Source organism: Argopecten irradians, chromosome 14, assembly GCF_041381155.1.
Source record: "Argopecten irradians isolate NY chromosome 14, Ai_NY, whole genome shotgun sequence".
In the NCBI taxonomy this organism is placed as follows: domain Eukaryota; kingdom Metazoa; phylum Mollusca; class Bivalvia; order Pectinida; family Pectinidae; genus Argopecten; species Argopecten irradians.
This window is the reverse complement of record NC_091147.1, coordinates 14623185-14646497: the sequence shown is the minus strand read 5'-3', so window position 1 is coordinate 14646497 and position 23313 is coordinate 14623185. Positions and strand designations below refer to the sequence as shown.

General features: G+C 35.7%; 1 protein-coding gene across 1 annotated transcript; it reads left to right on the top strand.

Moving 5' to 3' along the window:
• Window positions 1–103: 103 nt before the first annotated feature.
• Window positions 104–22243, top strand: LOC138307050 (elongation factor G, mitochondrial-like). Its single transcript, XM_069247674.1, has 19 exons — window positions 104–364; window positions 2414–2461; window positions 3003–3125; window positions 6366–6703; window positions 7825–7941; window positions 10924–10997; window positions 13369–13445; window positions 13918–14078; window positions 14812–14887; window positions 15194–15331; window positions 16249–16350; window positions 16994–17188; window positions 17648–17730; window positions 18841–18910; window positions 19552–19644; window positions 20843–20918; window positions 21376–21444; window positions 21752–21777; window positions 22058–22243. The coding sequence occupies exons 1-19, from the start codon at window positions 290–292 to the stop codon at window positions 22241–22243; spliced, it is 2127 nt and encodes a 708-aa protein (XP_069103775.1). The 5' UTR covers window positions 104–289.
• Window positions 22244–23313: the final 1070 nt, after the last annotated feature.

Sequence of the window (23313 nt, the reverse complement as noted above, 5' to 3'; positions counted from 1 at the left end):
TCAAGGGTCAAATGTATCTCGGTACAGGGAAGATATTAGCACTCTTTCGTATCGCATTAATTACTGATGGAAGGTCATTGATAAAAGTTTGAAAATTTATGTGATGACACGCAACAAATGATCAAACCTTCAACAGGATGGTAGGCCTAGATCTAGGAAAAATATATTTTTTTACCATCAATATGCGCATGCTCACAATGTAGTAGAATGCGATTACTTCCGGTGCACGTGTGGAGATGTAAACGGAGTCAATGTCATCTGAAACAGGACAATAATATCACAACATTGAATGAAAATGAAGTTATTATCGATTTCCAAAACATGCTCAAGTTTACACAGGATCGGGTGCTCCAGGCTGCCCAAGGTGAGAACTCATCAACAGGTTGAAAACATAAAAAACACTTGAGCCTCAAATGCAGTTGAGATCACTTTCAGGAACCGGCTTACGTAAACAGCTGATATTTTGATGAAAATCGGATATAGTCTAATATCACAGTTCAAATAACAATATTAAAATATCTTATTCCCATATACCCTTTGCAACGATTCACTCTTCAATGAAGTGACAGATACGAAGTCACGTAGCTCTAGACAGGCATGTGGTTTCTTGAAACAATTAACACATTATGCAGTGCACACGGGCATATTGCAAACAGACGTTAGATGAATCAGTCTTACATTTTTGAGTATATTTTGCTATCGTGTTAAACAAAGTATATTCACTATATAATGCACATAATTTAGGATGACATCAGGAAACATAATTTACTTGTATATGGACCGGACCCACATTATGATAATTTGGCATTTTATTAGCTCATCTGGTCCAAAGGACCATTAAAGGTGAGCTTATGCCATACCATGGCATCCGGCGTCCGTCCGTCTGTCAACAATAGACTTCTTCTCCATAGCTGCTGGTCAGAATTCAACAAAATTTTACTGGTGGCATGGGTTACTGACTGAAAATTATACAAGTGATGGGGTTGACCCCGCCAGGGGATTGAGGGGTGGGGCCAAAAGGGGTCAATTTGGCCATTACCATGTAAACGACTTCTCTGAAACTAAGCATGGTATCGTAGCAATCATATGCAATGGTAGCCAATGGTAGCATCCTTATAGGGTGGGGATTCAAAATTGTACAAATGATGGGACTGACCCCCAGGGGCCTAAGGGGCAGGGTCACAAGGGGTCAATTTAGCTATTTCCTTATAAATGACTTTTTCTCTGAAACTGAGCATGGCATAGCACCCATAATGCAATGGTAGCATCCCTATAAGGTGGGGATTCAAAATTGTACAAATGATGGGGCTGACCCTTCGGGGGCCTGAGGGGTGGGGTCAAAAAGGGTCAATTTTGCTTTTTCCATATAAAAGATTTTTTCTCTGCGACTGAGCATGGGATAGCACTCAAAATGCAATGGTAGCATCTGTATAGGGCAGGGATTCAAAATTGTACAAATGGTAGGCTTACCTCTGGGGGCCTGAGGGGCGGGGTCAGAAGGGGTGAATTTGGCTTTTTCCATTTAAACAACTTCTTCTCAGAAACTGGTCATGGGATAGCACTCATAATGTAATGGTAGCATCATATAGGATTGAAAATCAAAATTGTACAAATGATGGGGCTACAATGTAACTCCCCATGGGCAAAGGGGTAGGGTCAAAAGAGATCAATTTGGCTGTTACCATATTAAGAACTTCTCTGCAACTGAGCATGGGATAGCACTCATAATGCAATGGTAGCATCTTTATAAAATGGGGATTTCAAATTGTAAAACTGATATGGCTGACACCTTGGGGCCTTAGGCGTGGGGCGAAAAATGTTAATTAGGCTACTATTTTCATATAAATTACTTCCTCTCTGAAACTATGTATCAGATAGCATATTCGTATTGTATCTTATAGCATCATTATATGGTTGGGATTCAAAATTAAACAAATTTTGGGGTCAATTTGTCTGTGATTTTTTAGTCACTAATTACTAAATAACAGAATTACTAAAGAAAGAAAAACAACAACAAAAAAGAGTGAGCGATACAGGCCCTCTAAGCCACTTGTTAATTTTATATGAACTGTTCATACGGTGATGATGAGCGTCTTAGTGGTAAGCTAATAAATGTTGCCACTATACAAAATAACAATTTTATTTTATGTTTCCATTTAAAAAAATAAAATTTGAAAAATTTTTGGTTTACTATATAGGTATGTGTATAGGTACATGTATGTACACTCTGTGTACTTAAGTACTAAATATGATATCCAGTTAGATGCATTTAAGTTAAATGATATAATCAGATTGCATTTAGAATTTATAGATAGTTTTTGAACATCCCTGAAAGACAATTGAAACAAATATTTTTTCATTATTTTGTTTTATTATATACTTTTAAAAAATAAATAAAACTTTTTTGTTGTAGGGCAACTACATGCAAGTGGCTTGCTATGCTGGAGGAAGAACATTTGGAGTAAGTAGCATATGTAGCAGACCCATGTAAAAGTATCACTACATGAAAGAATATTCATAAAAAAATTATCATAGAGTGAGAGAGAAAGACTATCTGAATCTGTTAAGACACATACTCAATACTCATTGTAATATATAATGCATGTGATTGTTTGCAACGGTAAAATCTCAAACTTTTGATACAAGACATCCCCGTGTGATCGTATTCGACCCAATAAGTGCCCAGGGCGCTTAAAAAATTGAAGCAACTCAGGTTATTGCACTTACTAGAAACAAATTTGGACTTGTCTTTCATAAAATTAGAGCCGTAAAAAAATTTGAAAAAGAAATTTATAAAAAAAAAAAACCAACAAAGTTTTCAGTCTGCATTTAATTCAAAGTAAGTGGAATTTCAGTCTGAAAAATGGGGAGGGATTTAAGCACTTATTGGGTTGATAATGGTAATTAAGTTTGTATCATGATCAAAATTCTTCCTTATACATACATGTATTGTTATATTTATTTTGCCAAACTAAAACATTAATTCATTCTTTTAATTTTAGGATGTTATGGAGGATGTAACCAAAATCAGAAATATCGGAATCTCTGCTCACATTGACTCGGGGAAAACAACTTTGACAGAACGACTTCTTTTCTATACTGGAAAACTGGCAGAAATGCATGAGGTATATATATGAATGAAATTAGAAACTTTTTCAACTGTGACAAGACTTATTTTAAATGATAGCAAGTTATTAGTAAATATTTTAATCATGTTTCTCTCTTTCACAAAGGAGCAGATTTTGAATTAACATTAATTTGATTTTTCGCATGTAAAAATAGCACACAAATTTTTAGGTCATCCTGACTCTAAGGGTCAGCATGACCTATTGTCATCATGCACTGGCCGTCGTCGTGCGCCGTGCGTAAACTTTTAATTCAAACGACTTCTCAATAACCAAAAGGCCCAGGGTACTAATATTTGGCCTGTAGCATGCTGGGATGAAGGGCTACCAAGTTTGTCAAGTGAATGACCTTGACCTTCATTTAAGGTCACAGGGGTCAAATCGGCTAAAAATCCTTTAAACAACTTCTTGTGAATAACTAGGAGGCCTAGAGACCTGATATAGGGCCAGTAACATGCTTGGATGAAGGGATTTCAAGTTTGTTCAAATGAATGGCCTTGATCTTCATTCAAGGTCACAGAGGTCAAAAAGGCTAAAATCTTTAAACAACTTCTTCTCGAGAACCAGAAGGCCCAGGGTACTGATATTCGGCATGTAATATGCTTGGATGAAGGGCTACCAAGTTTGTTCAAATAAATGACCTTGATCTTTATTTAAGGTCACAGGGGTCAAATAGGCTAAAAATCCTATAAGCAACGTATTGTGAATAACTGAGACGCCTACCCAGTTGAGAGACCTGAAATTGGGCTTGTGACATGCCTGGATGAAGGGCTATCAAGTTTGTTCAAATGAATGACCTTGGTCTTAATTGAAGGTCACAGGGGTCAAATAGGCTTAAACAACTTTTTCTCAAGAACCAAAATGCCCAGCATACTCATATTGGACATGTAGTATGCTGCGATGAAGGGCTACTAACTTTTTTCAAATGAACGACCTTTACCTTCATTCAAGGTCGCAGGGGTCAAATAGGCTAAAATCTTTAAAAACTCTTCTCAAGAACCGAAATGCCTGGGATACTCATATTGGGCCTGCAGCAGGCTGAGATGAAGGGCTACCAAATTTGTTCAAATGAATGACCTTGACCTTCATTCAAGATCACATGGGTCAAATTGGTTTAAATCTTTAAACAGTTTCTTTAGAATAACTAGGAGGCCTAGAGACCTGATATTGGACCTGTGACATGCTGGGATGAAGAGCTACCAAGTTTGTTCAAATGAATGACCTTGATCTTCATTCAAGATCACAGAGGTCAAATATGCTAAAATCATTAAACAACTACGTTGTATTGTGCTAATAGGCAGATGACCGTTAAGGCCCATGGGCCTCTTGTTTCTAACATTATTATTAACATTGAAGAAAGAAACATCTGATTATAATATGTTATGTACTCTTACTGTGCATGTACATTTTGTATGTAACTGAAGGTCATATACTGTAGGTAACTGAAAGCCATATATTGTTGGTAACTGAAGGCCATATATTGTTGGTAACTGAAGGATACACTGTAGGTAACTGAAGGTCATATACTGTAAGTAACTGAAGGTCATATACTGTAGGTAACTGAAGGCCATATACTGTAGGTAACTGAAGGTCATATACTATAAGTAACTGAATGCCATATATTGTTGGTAACTGAAGGCCATATATTGCTTGTTACTGAAGGATACACTGTAGGTAACTGAAGGTCATATACTGTAAGTAACTGAAGGTCATATACTGTAGGTAACTGAAGGCCATATACTGTAGGTAACTGAAGGCCATATACTGTAGGTTACTGAAGTGAAGGTCATACACTGTAAGTAAGTGAATGCCATATATTGTTGGTAACTGAAGGCCATATATTGTTTGTTACTGAAGGATACACTGTAGGTAACTGAAGGTCATATACTGTAAGTAACTGAAGGTCATATACTGTAGGTAACTGAAGGCCATATACTGTAGGTAACTGACAGTCATACTGTAAGTAACTGAATGCCATATATTGTTGGTAACTGAAGGCCATATATTGCTTGTTACTGAAGGATACACTGTAGGTAACTGAAGGTCATATACTGTAAGTAACTGAAGGTCATATACTGTAGGTAAACTGAAGGCCATATACTGTAGGTAACTGAAGGCCATATACTGTAGGTTTGTGAAGTGAAGGTCATATACTGTAAGTACACTGTAGAAGGCCATATACTGTAAGTAACTGAAGGTCATAATGTAGGTAACTGAAGGCATATACTGTAGGTAACTGAAGGTATACACTGTAAGTAACTGAAGGTCATATACTGTAGTAACTTAAGGCCATATACTGTAGGTAACTGAAGGCCAACTGTAGGTAACTGAAGTCATATACTGTAAGTAACTGAATGCCATATATTGTAGGTAACTGAAGGCCATATATTGCTTGTTACTGAAGTATACACTGTAGGTAACTGAAGGTCATATACTGTAAGTAACTGAAGGTCATATACTGTTGGTAACTGAAGGCCATATACTGTAGGTAACTGAAGGCCATATACTGTAGGTTGCTGAAGTGAAGGTCATACACTGTAAGTAAGTGAAGGCCATATATTGTAGGTACTGAAGGCATATATTGTTGGTAACCATGAATGGTACACTGTAGGTAAATGAAGAAGTATACTGTAAGTAACTTAAGGTCATATACTGTAGGTAACTGAAGGCCATATACTGTAGGTTACTGAAGTGAAGGTCATATACTGTAAGTCACTGAAGGCTATATACTGTAGGTAACTGGAGGCTGGATATTGTATGTAACTGAAGGCCATATACTGCAGGTAACTGAAGGCCAAATATTGTAGGTACAATGTAACTGAAGGCGATTACTGTACATATATATAACTGGAGGCCAAATATTGTAGGTAACTGAAGGCCATATACTGTAGGTAACTGGAGGCCGAATATTGTAGGTAACTGAAGGTCATATTCTGTAGGTCACTGGAGGCTGAATATTTTAAGTAAGTGAATGCCATATATTGTTGTTAACTGAAGGCCATATAATACTTGTTACCGAAGGATACACTGTAGGTAACTGAAGGTCATATACTGTAAGTAACTGAAGGCCATATGCTGTAGGTAACGGAAGGCCATATACTGTAGGTAACTGGAGGTCATATACTGTAGGAAACTGAAGACCAAATATTTGTAATGTGATGGTCCTGATGGATAAATATACATGTATAGTTTATTCTCTGTACATGATTATACCTTAAATCGGTAATTTTACACATTCAGGTTAAGGGCAAAGATAATGTTGGAGCTAAGATGGATTTTATGGAGTTAGAAAGACAACGGGGTATTACCATCCAGTCTGCTGCAACTTATGTGAACTGGCAAGGCCACAACATAAACATCATAGACACGCCCGGCCACATAGACTTCACAGTGGAAGTGGAGCGTGCACTACGTGTCCTTGATGGGGCCGTCCTTGTCCTGTGTGGGGTTGGTGGGGTCCAGTCTCAGACACTCACGGTACACAGACAGATGAAGAGATACGGAGTCCCATGTCTGGCATTTGTCAATAAACTGGACCGAACGGGAGCCAATCCATATAGAGTTCTCAACCAGCTAAGGTTAGGCCCAGGGACATTATATTACATGTATTCTAACTTATATGTACTTTACAGGAGAATCGCGATCCTTTGGTTTGTCATTTTCAATATCGAAAGGGTTACTATTATATATATTTAGAGGATGGTGGTTGGTTGGGCAACAGACAGACTTTCAACCATTAGGGAGTGCTCAAAACACGAGAATATCTATACGTCAATGGTAAGAATCTTGAACTGAGTCTGTAAAAACTCTTCATGTCTTGTGATTGGCAGTTAAAAATTATACTCTGATGGTTGAAATATGTTAATTAATTTTCTCATGTTTTCTTAATTCTGTATCTGATATACTATAGATTAGCCCGAGATACTCTGGCCCTGACACCAGACTTAGACATTATGACAGATAGATGTCTGGTGTAGGGCCAGAGCGCAGTAGTACTCGAAAACCTGGAATAAGCCGACACCGTTTGGTATTGGGCCAGGTACTCTCTGATTCAGACTGACCACCGAGAAGCACCACTAAACTTAGTCTATACAACAAATGAAAGTCTATACAACAAATGAATATCATATCTACCCAAATATAGCAATCCGTCGAGATTAAAGATGATTTGCATAATACGAGAAAATGGCGACGACGACGAGGGAAATTTAAAGTTGCGGAAAAGAAACTACTGTGTTGACACAATAGAACGTGCATGCGTTATGAAATGGATGGCAATGAGTAGATAAATTATTCATTTGTTGAAAAGACCAAGGTAAGTGGCGATTCTCGGTGGTAATATTTTGTAAGTAGTCTGAATCGGAGAGTACCTGGCCCGATACCAAACGGTGTCGGCTTATTCCAGGTTTTCGAGTACTACTGCGCTCTGGCCCTAAACCAGACATCTATCTGTCATAATGTCCAAGTCTGGTGTCAGGGCCAGAGTATCTCGGGCTAACTATAGATGTGTAAGAAATACAAGACAATACAGTTGTTGATTTAATGAAAGAATGATGCAGAGTATAATTTGGTTTTTGGTCTATACAACGAAAGACCAAATTATTATCGCAATCAATGCTTAATGTTAATTGGTAATAATGTTGCGGATGATGATCATCATGGAAGTTTGCATGTGTTTTTTTGAATGATGATTTTACAGATCAAAGTTAAAACACAATGCTGCCTTGCTACATCTGCCAGTTGGGCTTGAAAAGGACCACGAAGGTATCATTGATGTTATTGGGAGGAAGGCAGTCTATTTTGACGGTCCAATGGGGTGAGTGAACGTATGAAAGTTAATTTAAGTACGAGTGTACTCGTACTATAATTTTCCTTGTCTGATGTAGAGTCTGTGTACATCCGCTATGCGCAGATTCAAACTGCGCAGGCGATACGGAAAGTCAGTGTCTTTTAGCGTTTAATAGATTTTGCCTTGATTTAGTGACACAAAACTTTTAAAAACATATATTAAGATATACTTGTCAGCGATAATCTACTATACACTAACAACAGTGACATTTCACAGTGCTAAACACATTTGTTTTGTGTAAACTTCATGCAGCGTATCACACAAACTCTTACATTGGTCACGATATTCTAAGCATCTGATCAAAGCTTCCGGAACAATACAATGCAATTCAGGTTTATATAGTGGATAAAAGAAAGTGACGAAACGGATAACTTTAAGTACCAGCCATATTTTTAATTTATTTCACATCATCCTAGGTCCTAGGTGTACGTTGCACTATCGCTTACTAAACCCTTTGACCATAAACCGCATTTGCTGCAATTCTAATTAGTATTTATAAAACTACACAGCTTTGCGTGAGAGAAACAGAATAAAAAAACACATTATAAAATATCAGTCTGAGTGTCTGAGCTCTAGATCTAATATACCCCAGAAAGACGTTCAAGCATGACACAGGTAAGTCACCACGTGCACAGAGACTGGACGGTGTTCTAGCGGACGACTATTTTGAACAACGAAACAAGTATCAATATCACTATGATAATCAACACATTTTTATGTAACAAAGAACTTCAAAGTAATTTCACATTGAAAGTTCTGATGAAGTAACGGAAAGTATTTATTACAATGCACCAAGGGCGTAAACCATCTCCTTGCAATAGTCCCAAGGATAATGAGCGAAAGTGATACGTACACCTGTTGCAGAGGATGATTTCATAGCGGAAATTAAGGTTAGGAAGTATTTAGTGAGCACTAACAGACATATTTCTAGTTACTTTTATAATACATGTTGGAATAAATGTGTGATTTAAAATTAATTAATTGATCACCATCCATGAAGAACATTTGGAATTAAATGCAGAACCCTATTTCTGCCTCACATAATTTGAAGCACCAAATTCAAAGAGCATTTTCATTTCTGATTTTTCTGATTCATGAATTCCAAAGCAAATCACATCTATACTTCAATATGCATGTATGAAATGATAAAACATGGAAATATGAAGTCACAGCATGCTAATATCAATAGAAGTTCACTATATCAGATTTTAGAATAACCAATTAAAAAGGCACCTATCCCTATTTTTCAGACCTAAGAACAAGCGTTATTTCATATGTAGTAATTTATATAATTAGTAAACTATAGTGGGTGTTAACCCAAAGTTATAGTCTTGAGTAGATGTTTGGAATGCCTGGTCCTATACATTTTTCTTTGAATATACTGTTCCTAATTTTTCAGTCTTAAAGTTGTGGAGGAAGAAATTCCCCAGGACATGAGGACACAAGCTGAGGAGACTAGACAGGAGCTTATAGGTAAGGTCTGAGGGAAGTTTGGAGTTGTAAGGTTACTAGACAGGAGCCTATAGGTAAGGTCTGAGGGAAGTTTGGAGTTGTAAGGTTACTAGACAGGAGCCTATAGGTAAGGTCTGAGGGAAGTTTGGAGTTGTAAGGTTACTAGACAGGAGCCTATAGGTAAGGTCTGAGGGAAGTTTGGAGTTGTAAGGTTACTAGACAGGAGCCTATAGGTAAGGTCTGAGGGAAGTTTGGAGTTGTAAGGTTACTAGACAGGAGCCTATAGGTAAGGTCTGAGGGAAGTTTGGAGTTGTAAGGTTACTAGACAGGAGCCTATAGGAGATTTCAGAAAAGATGGCGATGACGTCACACAAAGGTACATCCGGGCGCTCAAAGGTACAACTCTTATATCTGTACACATAAACATTGTGGGAACACAGCGGCTTGCGATGTTTGTTTACATTTTATTGTAATAAATAGTACGCCAATCCGAGAACTATTGCGTTATTTGCATTTCAAAAAGTGTAAATAAAAATATTTTATAATACTATACAAATTTAAACATATAGTATTCATATATTTTACTCTGTTTATACTCCATTTTCGACGGCTACGAGAAAACACGGTCGCCATTACGTATAAACATTAACAGATATATTGCAAATATCAACTTGAAATTACAAATTAAATTCAAAGTCCCTCAAAATGTAATTATAAGCAATTACTGCTTTCGAAGTGTTTCTTGATAAAACACTTTACGTTGTGTGATTAGTGCAAAATTAAACATTTGCTTTCGTAGATTACCCCAAGCCCACGGCAGCCATTACAGTACAGCCGAGAACCCGAATTTCGTCCATTTTCAGTGTCATTAAATTACGTATTCTGGTTATTTTTTGTCATCAACTTTGGGATTTAGTTTATAACATACAAATGAGTCAGTACACCTGTTGCAGAGGATGATTTCATAGCGGAAATTAAGGTTAGGAAGTATTTAGTGAGCACTAACAGACATATTTCTAGTTACTTTTATAATACATGTTGGAATAAATGTGTGATTTTAAAATTAATTAATTTATCACCATCCATGAAGAACATTTGGAATTAAATGCAGAACCCTATTTCTGCCTCGCATAATTTGAAACACCAAATTCAAAGAGCATTTTCATTTATGATTTTTCTGATTCATGAATTCCAAAGCAAATCACATCTATACTTCATTATGCATGTATGAAATGATTAATAAAACACGGAAATATGAAGTCACAGCATTTTTGCTAATATCAATAGAAGTTCACTATATCAGATTTTAGAATAACCAATTAAAAAGGCACCTATCCCTATTTTTCAGACCTAAGAACAAGCGTTATTTCATATGTAGTAATTTATATGATTAGTAAACTATAGTGGGTTTTAACCAAAAGTTATAGCCCTGGGTAGATGTTTGGAATGCCTGGTCCTGTACATTTTTCTTTAAATATACTGTTCCTAATTTTTCAGTCTTAAAGTTGTGGAGGAAGAAATTCCCCAGGACATGAGGACACAAGCTGAGGAGACAAGACAGGAGCTTATAGGTAAGGTCTGAGTGGAGTTGTAAGGTTACTAGACAGGAGCCTATAGGTAAGGTCTGAGGGAAGTTTGGAGTTGTAAGGTTACTAGACAGGAGCCTATAGGTAAGGTCTGAGGGAAGTTTGGAGTTGTAAGGTTACTAGACAGGAGCCTATAGGTAAGGTCTGAGGGAAGTTTGGAGTTGTAAGGTTACTAGACAGGAGCCTATAGGTAAGGTCTGAGGGAAGTTTGGAGTTGTAAGGTTACTAGACAGGAGCCTATAGGTAAGGTCTGAGGGAAGTTTGGAGTTGTAAGGTTACTAGACAGGAGCCTATAGGTAAGGTCTGAGGGAAGTTTGGAGTTGTAAGGTTACTAGACAGGAGCCTATAGGTAAGGTCTGAGGGAAGTTTGGAGTTGTAAGGTTACTAGACAGGAGCCTATAGGTAAGGTCTGAGGGAAGTTTAGAGTTGTAAGGTTACTAGACAGGAGCCTATAGGTAAGGTCTGAGGGAAGTTTGGAGTTGTAAGGTTACTAGACAGGAGCCTATAGGTAAGGTCTGAGGGAAGTTTAGAGTTGTAAGGTTACTAGACAGGAGCCTATAGGTAAGGTCTGAGGGAAGTTTGGAGTTGTAAGGTTACTAGACAGGAGCCTATAGGTAAGGTCTGAGGGAAGTTTGGAGTTGTAAGATTATAGACAGGAGCCTATAGGTAAGGTCTGAGGGAAGTTTGGAGTTGTAAGGTTACTAGACAGGAGCCTATAGGTAAGGTCTGAGGGAAGTTTGGAGTTGTAAGGTTACTAGACAGGAGCCTATAGGTAAGGTCTGAGGGAAGTTTGGAGTTGTAAGGTTACTAGACAGGAGCCTATAGTTAAGGTCTGAGGGAAGTTTAGAGTTGTAAGGTTACTAGACAGGAGCCTATAGGTAAGGTCTGAGGGAAGTTTGGAGTTGTAAGGTTACTAGACAGGAGCCTATAGGTAAGGTCTGAGGGAAGTTTGGAGTTGTAAGGTTACTAGACAGGAGCCTATATGTAAGGTCTTAGGGAAGTTTGGAGTTGTAAGGTTACTAGACAGGAGCCTATAGGTAAGGTCTGAGGGAAGTTTGGAGTTGTAAGGTTACTAGCCGCCTATAGTTAAGGTCTGAGGGAAGTTTGGAGTTGTAAGGTTACTAGACAGGAGCTTATAGTTAAGGTCTGAGGGAAGTTTGGAGTTGTGAGGTTACTAGCCTATAGTTAAGGTCTGAGGGAAGTTTGGAGTTGTGAGGTTACTAGCCTATAGTTAAGGTCTGAGGGAAGTTTGGAGTTTGTGTTCTGTTTTGCAAAATCAATGTTACATTTTCTATCAGTATCAAAAGAGGTACCAAATCAAGATAAGGTTATAAAGGATGTAGAAATTGTACAAAAAAAGGATTCTTTTTCTCTTTGTTTTCATTGTCTTGTCTTTGTTAGGGATGAGTGCTGCAAGCAGTTTTGAATTTATATTGCATATACATGTATTACAATACTTGAAATGGATGTTGTGATGTAATAATGAAATCAGTATTGTAGAACGAGAGCAACATTTTAGTTATCTTTCATTATGCATGTATATTGAAAATAAAATGATAATTAAGTCATAAATACTCCATTAGTCAAATAACTCATGAGACAGTAACAGGTATTGCAGTTAGAATAAAACATTTCTGCAGTTGCTCCATTTAATTACAAAATTGATAATCAAAATACAATATACATGTATTGACTTCATGTATTGGGGCTGTTGTTTACATGTGGTTAAAATGTCTAAAATACTATCACAAGTCCTCTACCTCTAGGTAGCGAGTTCTTATCCCATGTGGGGCCGTTGCCAGATACTGGTTGGTGGTTTTTCTCCGGGTACTCCAGCATACCCTCATCAACAAACCCTGCACGTCCTTACATGACCCTGGCTGTTAATAGGACATTGAACTAATGAAACCCTAATGTATTGACTTCAGTGGTACTAATATATAGTCCAATACAGTGTATGTATATATATATATATATATATACCAAGAAAAAAGTACGTGTCCATGTAGAGTTGAATATATAAAAAATAAAAGTCAACGACTTTCCTCTTGTACATTCACCATTTCATGATGGCTCTTCAGGAGTAGAAATGTTTTCCAAAGCAAACTATCACAAGTCTTTATATAAACATTTCTACTCCTGAAGAGCCATCATGAAATGGTGAATGTACAAGAGGAAAGTCGTTGACTTTTATTTTATATATACATATATATATATATACATGTATATTGAAATTTAGTGGTATCAATAAATAATACTACATATGACGATCAAGTTGTGACAGCCCACACCTAGTCTTTAATTGTGGAATGAACAAACATAGGCCATTACATTGTATTAATTTAAATCTTTACAGAAATGGTAGCAGATGGTGATGAGTACCTAGCGGACATTTTCCTCGAAGAGAAGGTTCCAACAGATGAAGAAATTCATGTCAGTATATTCAAGATGTTTTTCTTGTTATAATAATTACAATGAAAAAATCTGCATATTAATATAGTCTCCATAGAACATCTTGGAATGAAAAAAATAAATGTATATTTCAGAAACTCTTACTATAATAAAGGGAGACCAAAGAAAGTTTATTAGAAATATTGTTCTGTTATTAAGTGTTGTACGTTAGTTTGAAGAAAAGAAATTAAAACTAAACATGTCATGTTTTGACACTATTTTTCATATTTGTATATAAATCTAAAACATGTCATGTTTTGACACTAATTTTCATATTTGTTTATAAATCTAAAAAATGTCATGTTTTGACACTAATTTTCATATTTATATACAAAATTAATCTATTATTTTTAAAAATGAAAATTTAATATTTAAGCATTATATGAGCCAAATTGAATGTTTTACATGATTTAAAATAAAGCCTGACGGAAAATGTTATAATGGTATGTTACAGGATGCCATTAGAAGGTCTTGCCTAAAAAGGAAATTTACCCCAGTGATGTTGGGATCTGCTCTGAAGAACAAAGGGGTACAACCCTTGTTAGATGCTGTGGTGCGATACCTACCTAATCCTACGGAGGTAGACAACTTCTGCATAGACAATACCGTGGAAGGGTAAGGCTTCATATTTACCCCTAAAGACACATATGGACTGGTCTTATTCAAGGACCGGAACAATCCATAACGAAATTTCAGGGGTGACTTGGTTAAAGTAATAAGAGAATGGGTTAAGATAATAAGACTGTTTTCTAAGGGAATAATGAGTGTAGAGCAGTATAGTAGTAAAATGTTAATGAATATCTGTTTGAATCTCAACCTGAATACCAGTAATTTAAAAATAATCCTCTTCAGTATTTGTAAACCAATTTATCTTGTGTTCAAGTTAATTTCTTGTATTTTATGGGCAAATTGAAATCGCAAAAATTAAAAGCTACAAAAAAGTGTTAAACATATAGTTGCAGTTAAACTGTATGATTTGTAATAGCAAAATTCAATTGTTGTGGAAAAGTGGTCAAGCAAAAGATTGGGAAATTAAATCACTGTGGAAATAAGTTTTTACAGAAAATGTACTGGTATGTACTTGTCAGATATGTGTTAAAGACATTTAATGTCTACATTCGATTTTTGGATGTTTTTGTAATCAATTTTATGTTGTATAAAAAATAATTCAAAATGAATTAATCATAATTATAGATTACATGCATGCATTGATATTGACTAACATACTAGTATGTTTATAGAATTTCTTAGCTAATTTTATATATAAAAATGGAAATGTTAGTTTAATTTAGCTAGAAAAATATTTATTTTTTCAATTATATGATATTTGGATAATTTTCTGATTCAGGAAAGAAGTCAAAGTGCTTATGAAGCCAGAAAGAACAAACGAAAATCCATTCATTGGACTGGCATTTAAATTAGAGGTTTGTTTACATTTCAAATTAAGAATACTTTCAAATAAAATAATTCTTTTAATATTGAAATATCGGAAGTCAAATATTTTCTATTTTATATGTAGAAAACCATCTGCCTATAGTACATGTATAACTGTTTTTTTTTGTTTGTTTTTTTTTTGCAGGTATATGTGATATTTTTGCGATATTTGGGGAATATGATATGATTGCAAAAATTAAAACCTCCAAATAAATTTTGAACTTTTTGTCACATAAAAAGCAGGCTCAGCAGTGTATTTAGATTAACTCAGTACCTGTTGTTTTGTCTTACTATAGGCCGGTAGGTTTGGACAGCTGACTTACATGAGGTGTTACCAGGGAATGTTAAACAGGGGAGACACTCTGTACAATACCAGGACGGGCAAGAAAGTCCGTGTACCACGACTTGGCCGCATGAATGCTGATGAACTGGAGGTACAAAAAAATGGTCACAATTATTAATACAACTTCTTTTATTGACATTGATATCCACTCTGTATAATCAGAAACAAAATATACATATATTTCTGGTATGATATAAAAGATTAAGCAGTTCTAGATTGGTTCCTAGCTGGTTAGGTGAATCAACCTAATCTCGTGTAGTTTTATCAGTGGATATTCCACCAATAGAGATTTCAAGGCTCTTAGCCTTATTGGTTAGTCTAACTTTAAGGCAATAGTTGCATTGCTATATAAGCTCCACATCAGAATTGATATAGATCAGAATCCCTAATACCATTTCAGGGCTTTTTTCAGCATGATTTGGGGTCAAAAATTGGCCCCATTCCCCATGGCAAACCTCTAAATTTTTCCCAGTTCAACAGTAAATTTCCCAAAATCAAAGTTTCTTGAAAACTATCCAAAAATGAACTTAGTTGGTTAAAGCTTTAAATATTTGTGAATTGGCTTCAAAAAAGTAAATGAATTACACTGGAAATAAAAAATCTTAATTGTTATGTTTTATTTCATATTTCATAATTTTCCCAAATTTTGGTTTTGGCACTCCATTTTCCCAAATTCAAAGCCACAGGCCCCATTCCCAAAGCAGTGTAGAAAAAGCCCTGCATTTCTTCACTAACACAAGTAGATCTGTTCTTGGAAGTTCTCTATTCTTATATTGGTTATGTTTTTATGAACCATTTTTTCATTGGTGCATTTTTTCAGCCTACTGAGTATTGGTTTATTTACAAAGCTACACCCTTTTAATTACAAAATGTAGCAGCAGCTCAGACATCCTTAATAAAAAAAAACTGTATGCAAACAAAGTCAATAACATTTAATTTGTAGGATCTGTCAATAACATTTAATTTGTAGGATCTGACCTTGATGTTAAATCTATAATATTTTTGTAGGATCTGAACTATACGTACGCTGGTGATATATCTGCCCTGTTTGGAATAGACTGTGCAAGTGGTGATACTTTTGTTACCAAGGGCAACACCCATCTCTCCATGGTAAGTTGTAAATAAATATCTAGTGAAGTATATGGGGGTATACTGACACTTGAAGCGTGACCATTATGATGCCATATTGACATGGTAACATCAACTGATCACCATCAAAATGGCTGTCCCATCTTGTGGATTTGATTGTCGTTGATAAACGACATCCTGGTCTAACTTAAACAATGTTGATGCAGAGACCCCGAAAATGAGTTAACAATTTAAATATATGTATTAAACTATCTCAAAGAGCTTTGCAGTGAGCTCTTCAAAGCTCTGGCATATATAAAGACTAAAGATTCTGTAGTGAGCTCTTCAAAGCTCTGGCATATATAAAGACTATAGAGATTCAATAGGAAGATAGTTAAATGCTTAAATATCTATAGCATATAGTCTTTACACAGCTGTCATGATAATAGATTGAAATTCTTCATGATATATTAAAAGTAGCCTTTTTAGAGAAATAAGTCTTTTACCAGAAACTTAATTTTAGTGTATTTGTACCTGATTTCCTGAAGAAGTGTATTGTAAGTGATTTCCTAAAGAAGTGTATTGTAACTGATTTCCTGAAGAAGTGTATTGTAACTGATTTCCTGAAGAAGTGTATTGTAACTGATTTCTTGAAGAAGTGCATTGTAACTGATTTCTTTTCCAGGAAAGTATGCATGTACCAGACCCTGTGATATCGATGTCAATCAAACCTGTCGACAAAAAGTCCAATGAGAATTTCTCCAAAGGAATTAGTCGGTTCACGAAGGAGGACCCAACATTTCGTGTTGAATGGGATGATGAGAATAAAGAGACTATAGCCTCAGGAATGGGAGAACTACATCTAGATATTTATGCCCAGGTATATTGTACATCTGTTAACAATAGATTCATCAATATTTAGATTTACTTGATGGCTAATACTAGTCACTTCCTTTCTTGGTTTTTGATCTTTTTATTCTTAACACCTTGTGAATGTACATATTTTAAGTTTTGTTGTACATGTACACAAATTCTGAAATTATATGCTAGAAATTTTGCACATAATGTAATTGCACCAAACCATGGTTGTGTTTACTTAATTATAGTTCATAATGTTGTTATAACAACTAAAGAAATATAAATTATTATTAAAATTTAAATTTAAATCAGTTAAAATTTCATGAATTCGTAATTAAGAATTTTTCAACACAAAAACTGTCTTTTAACTATCTATTTTTTCAGGCTCTGATGTTTCAAAATTAATATTGAAACTTATCTTACAGCTAGCTTCTGTTAACTGCCGGTGCTCATGACAATTTGTGATAATTTGTACTTTCAGAGATTAGAAAGGGAATTTAATGCAAAGTGTGTATTAGGCAAACCCAGAGTTGCATTCATAGAAACAATTACCAACAAAGTCGAGTAAGTATTTTCTGATTAGAATATATTTATTTTCATCTGTCCCCATTTTAGGATATTTCTGTAACTCTGCAGGATACCATGTTTTAGATGAGTTCATAGGATGATTTTAATGGTACCATACTATCAGGTACATTAATGTAATTATTAAAGAATAATTAAACTGTCTTCCTATGGAATCTATGGTCTATATAGATTTCAAAGCTTTGCAGACAATCTTCATAATGAACTAGCGCATTATGGAGATGATTGTTTGCAAGCTATGACATCTATATAGACCATAGATGCCATAGGAAGATAGTTTAATGCTTATATTTACATTATCAACTCATTTTAGGGTCTCTGCATTAACATATAACATTGTTTAAGCTAGACCAGGAAAACCGTTTATCAACGATGATTTAATCCACAAGATGGAACAGCCATTTTGACGGTGATCATTTGATGTCACCATGTCAACATTAGTGACGTCATAATGGTCACGTTTTGGGTGTCAGTTATACAGTCATATACTTCACTTTGCCTTGGTTAGTTTATATAGTAGAAGTGACAATGTAAATAGAGGTATAATGAATATTATTTGTTCCTGACAGAAACTATTTTGATAGGGCATTTTCATCAACAACTAATTTTCACTTTGACTACAAATTCCTATAAATATTTATTAAATATGAATAATATGAATACTATAGGTAAGTTAATAGTCATTTTCAAAAAAAAAAGAAAAACTTGAAACCCACATCTCCAGGCCAATTTTTAGGTCATTTGATGCAAAGGGTCAGGATGACCTATAGGCATTATCGTCTTGCCTGAAACTTGCCTGAAATGATTCTGACATGGTCCCGACAAAGTGTTGTTATTTTTCAGGTCAATCCATAATCCAAGATGGCCGCCACAGCCGTCATCATGAAAACACATTTTGAACTTCTTCTCAAGTTCTACCAGTGCAATTTGGCCAAAACTTGCATAAATTGATCTTGACATTGTCCCGACAAAGTGTTGTTACATCTCTGGTTTTTATAAAAGTCAGTATATGTTCAGCACAGATCAGTGATCTGTTACAGAAACGTTGAGCAATATGGGTCACCCATTCATGTTAACATTTTTCTTCAGATTTGAGCATTTACACAAAAAGCAGTCAGGAGGCCGAGGAGAGTATGCTAAAGTCATAGGCTCAGTAGAGGTGGGTACACGTTGGTGTTAGTCTGAGGACCGACTATTCATAATGTTTACATTCCTGTTATGATCTGAATTAGTCAATGTTTACATTTGATATGTGTATCATAAAAAAATCACTAACTTAAAGTTCAAACGTTGATATATATTTGAAATCATATGATAATAAATTTAGAATTACATGTATATGTTTTTGTAGTAATTATGGAAATTTTTGTTATTTTTTTTCACTCTTGAATGAAAATTTGAAATTTGCAAAATATTTCAAAATTGTGATGTCAGATTTTGTTTCTCTTTTTTAAAAAGAAAAAAAAACAAACTAAAAATCTTAGCTGTCATTTGCAGTTCCTGATGTCATTTCATTTTCTATATTACTTTGTAATTGATGTCACCATCTGGTCTAAACATATATTGTGTAACTTGCAAAATTATTACATGGGTGGGAAAATTAACTATAAGCACTTTAGACAACTATTTCAACGTCTTCTGCTGCAATGATTGTGAGATTCATGAGCTTTGATAGGGAGAGTGTGTGAATAGGCATGTTGTCTGTTGCCCAAATTCCATTGTCTATAACATTTGGTAATAAAATATTCTGATGTGAAAATGAGATTATTGTTATAATATTATCATCTTTATGATTTTTAGCCTCTACCTCCACATGAAAATACCAAGATTGTATTTCAAGACGAAACTATGGGAACAGCTATACCCAAGAATTTTATTTTTGCCATTGAAAAGGTAAGTAAATTAACATTGTGAAGTGTATCAACTTTTTAGCCCACCATCATCAGATGGTTGGCTATTCAAATCCCTTGTCGTCCGTGGTCCCTCATCCGTCTGTCCTTTCGTCCGTTAACATTCTTGTTATTGCTATTTCTCAGAGAATGTTGAAGGGATCAGTCTGAAATTTCACAATTAGGTTTCCTTAGGGCCCTTGTTGTGCATATTTCATTTTGGGACTGATCGGTGTACAAGATGGCCGATAGGCCGCCATCTTGGATTATGATAGTTGAAGTTTGTTACCACTATTTCTTAGAAAGTATTGAAGTGATCTGTCTCAAACTTTACATATAGGTTGCCCTAGGGCCTTAGTTGTGCATCATGTGTTTTGGGACCGATCGGTGAACAATATGGCCGACAAGCCGCCATCTTGGGTTTTGATAGTTGAAGTTTGTTTCTGCTATTTCGCAGAAAGAACTGAACGGATCTGTCTTATATTTATGTGCATGTTAACGTTGCTCTAGGTCCTTAGTTGCACATATTGCATTTTGGGACAATTTGGTGAACAAAGTGGCCGACAGGCTGCGATCTTGAATGTTGATTGTTCAAGTTTGTTACCGCTATTTCTCAGAAATTGTTAAAGGGATTTGTCTTAAAATTCAAGTGCATGTTGCCGTAGGACCCTAGTTGTGCATATTGCATTTGGGGACCATTTGGTGAACACGATAGCCGACAGGCTGCCATCTGGAATTTTGATAAATGAACTTTGTTTCCGCTATTTTTCAGAAAATACTAAAGCAATCTGTCTCAACTTTTATATTTTGGATGTAGCCAAAGTTTGAAAAGCAGAGAAAAGATCCGTCTTTCCATTGTCAAACATAGATCATTCTTTGGTGGGCGCCAAGATCCGGCTGGGATCTCTTGTTATCTTTCTGTTGCTACTATATGTATGATACATTTTGCATAAATTTCGTCATATTCATGAATACATTAACTTGTGATCATGAGTATGTTATAAGAACATTCAATTTGATGTTTATTAATGGGCAAGCTAATAACTTTGGATATTTAATAGATACGATAATCAAACTCATTTCACAGTGTTATATTTTAAAAATTAAAATCTGTTTCTGTTTAGACATGTATCATAGTTTAAATGATTCTATGAGAACAAATTTTTTTTCACACATTTAAAAAAACTCTTTTCTATTTACAGGGTTTCAGAGAAGCTTGTAAGAAAGGACTACTAAGTGGTTACAAAGCGTCTGGAATAATGATCCGGTTAACTGATGGTTAGTAATATATTGTATATATGATAGCGTTATTTGATTTTGGAGGAGAGCATCTAGTCGTCTAGACCTGTTTGTAATCTTTGTTCAGAAAAGGCAGAATTAGAACAAGATTATTTTCTTGCAATATGATCTATCTATGGATTTCAATATTTTCTAAAAAAAAATTATGCCCCCATCATGAAATGACGTGAATGGGAAATAGTTTTGTTGCGTACCATTCTTCTCCAATTTTCTCAAAGCTTCACTCAGAGCCTTTGAGACAGGGACATTTATATTTCACAAAAAATCTCAAGTTGTCTCTAGATAGACAAGATATGATTATAGAACTAGAAATGTGAAAGGTGTTTCTGGAAAAGGCCAAGCATGGATGTGATAAAATGTTGATTGTTTAGCAACAAAATGTAAAACTATTGATATGCTAAGGGTAGTAATTGTTAATTGTTACACCTGTCCACAGGTATGGCTCATCAGGTGGATTCTAGTGACTGGGCTTTCCAACAGGCTGGAGAGGCTGCCATGAAAACTGGTGAGTTAAATTCTTCATTATCATCCCCTGTATAGCTTGAAAATTTGTTAAATATTATTTCTTATGACCTACAGAAACACGCAATATTAGTCTTTTGTCAAAAAGATATTACTTTGTACTGTTTGTGTTTTATTAACAAAGACTCATGTTTTGATTCATATGAAATTCTGGTCAATTTCAGGTTAGGAAAATTTGCCTGGGATATAATCAAGCATTAATTACATTTTATGACATTCACATAGACCACCTGATGCGTAGATTAATGATATGTATATGTCAAGCTATCTTGCAATCTTTGTGTATTTAGTTATGGAAGAGGGGATTTGGCAAATGGTCTTTTGAGGACTTAATTTAATTTTTACGTATGATAAATGAAGACTAAAAAATGAAAATAATGTACTGTATGTTTCTTTATTGATTTCTTATGCATATTGATCACTTTATCTTACTACATTTGTACATATGTAATAATGAGATGAATCCAGAAAACTTAGTCTGACAATGTTGAGCATCTTTGATTAAAGATTGTTTTCATAGTTTCTTTATAATGAGAACTTTCTGTGAATTTAATTCATTCCAAGTACATTTTGTTTCAATTTTCATTCTTTTGTAGACTCCGCTCAATAACATGTTTGGGTACATGACAGAGTTGCGAGCGAAGACCCAGGGCCGAGGGGAGTTTACTATGGAATACAGTCGCTACTGTCCGATGAAGCCAGAGGTAGAAGAACAATTAATTCAGGCTTATCAGCAGGAACAAGAGCAACAAAACAAACAGCTCAAACGCAAGAAAAATTGACCCTAGTCATTATAGTTTTACCAAGCTGGAAATTAGAACAATTATTTATTATTTGAAAACTTTGTTGGATGACAACAGAACTGTGTGTCTAAGACAGTTGGAACAGTGATAGAGTGTTTAAAAGAGTTTGAAGTGAGCAATACAGTTGTACAGATTTTCATTATTACTAATGAATGTAGACACGTGGACATTAGTGTGATTCTGCTGACCGGGTTGTAATGTGACCAAAGGTTATGATGGCGGGGGGGGGGGTGGGGGGGGGGGGGGGGGGGGTGGGGGGGGGGGGGGGGGGGGGGGGTGGGGGGTGGGGGGGGGGAGGGGGGGGGGGGGGGGGGGGGGGGCTGGGGGGGGGGGGGGGGGGGGGGGGGGGGGGGGGGGGGGGGGGGGGGGGGGGGGGGGGGGGGGGGGGGGTTTTTGGTTTTTTAGATCCTAAAACGATGTTGGTTGAGTACGATTTTAATGTCGATTGTTGGACTAATCGATGGTAAATCGTACTTTACACACGTCCTTCTGGGATCTCGAAACCCACGCCGTATTGGCAGTGTATATTCTGTTAGGACGTCGGTGCATAAAGCTGCATATTGGCTAGGCAAATATCATACTGCTCTTTATATTTGAGGCCTGATGTATTGTTAAATGATAAAGAGGTAGCCACCAGCTACTACACAGATCATTTGCCTCAAAAATGTTCACAGGGCAGTGCCAATGAACTCACCTTATCAACTTCGGTCTATACTTATCTTAATCCATTAAAATTTTCCATTTAATTCTAATAACAATGAGTACATATTGATAAAAATGAGTACTTATATAATGTAGGGTCACATTGAAACTAACTCATAATGATTATGCAAGAGATCCGTTTCATATTCATCAGCATTTATCAATAATCTCATTACATCATGTGCAAAATTTGAATGATTGATGATTGTTTTTGAAAAAAGGGGGTTGGAGGGGAGGGGTTTGATATAGTATTATCTATGGGAACCATTCTCTTTTAAATATTGTAAGTGTGATATGGAATTGTGATACTGTTACGTGTGCTAATTTTAGTGGTATTCTAATTTTAG

Excerpts from the sequence above, each read along its gene's own strand:
- LOC138307050 (XM_069247674.1), top strand. The coding sequence starts at position 290 with ATGAAAATGAAGTTATTATCGATTTCCAAAACATGCTCAAGTTTACAC. Across the intron at positions 6,704-7,824 it reads AGAGTTCTCAACCAGCTAAG|ATCAAAGTTAAAACACAATG; the intron begins GTTAGGCCCAGG and ends ATGATTTTACAG. Across the intron at positions 18,911-19,551 it reads AAGTCATAGGCTCAGTAGAG|CCTCTACCTCCACATGAAAA; the intron begins GTGGGTACACGT and ends TATGATTTTTAG.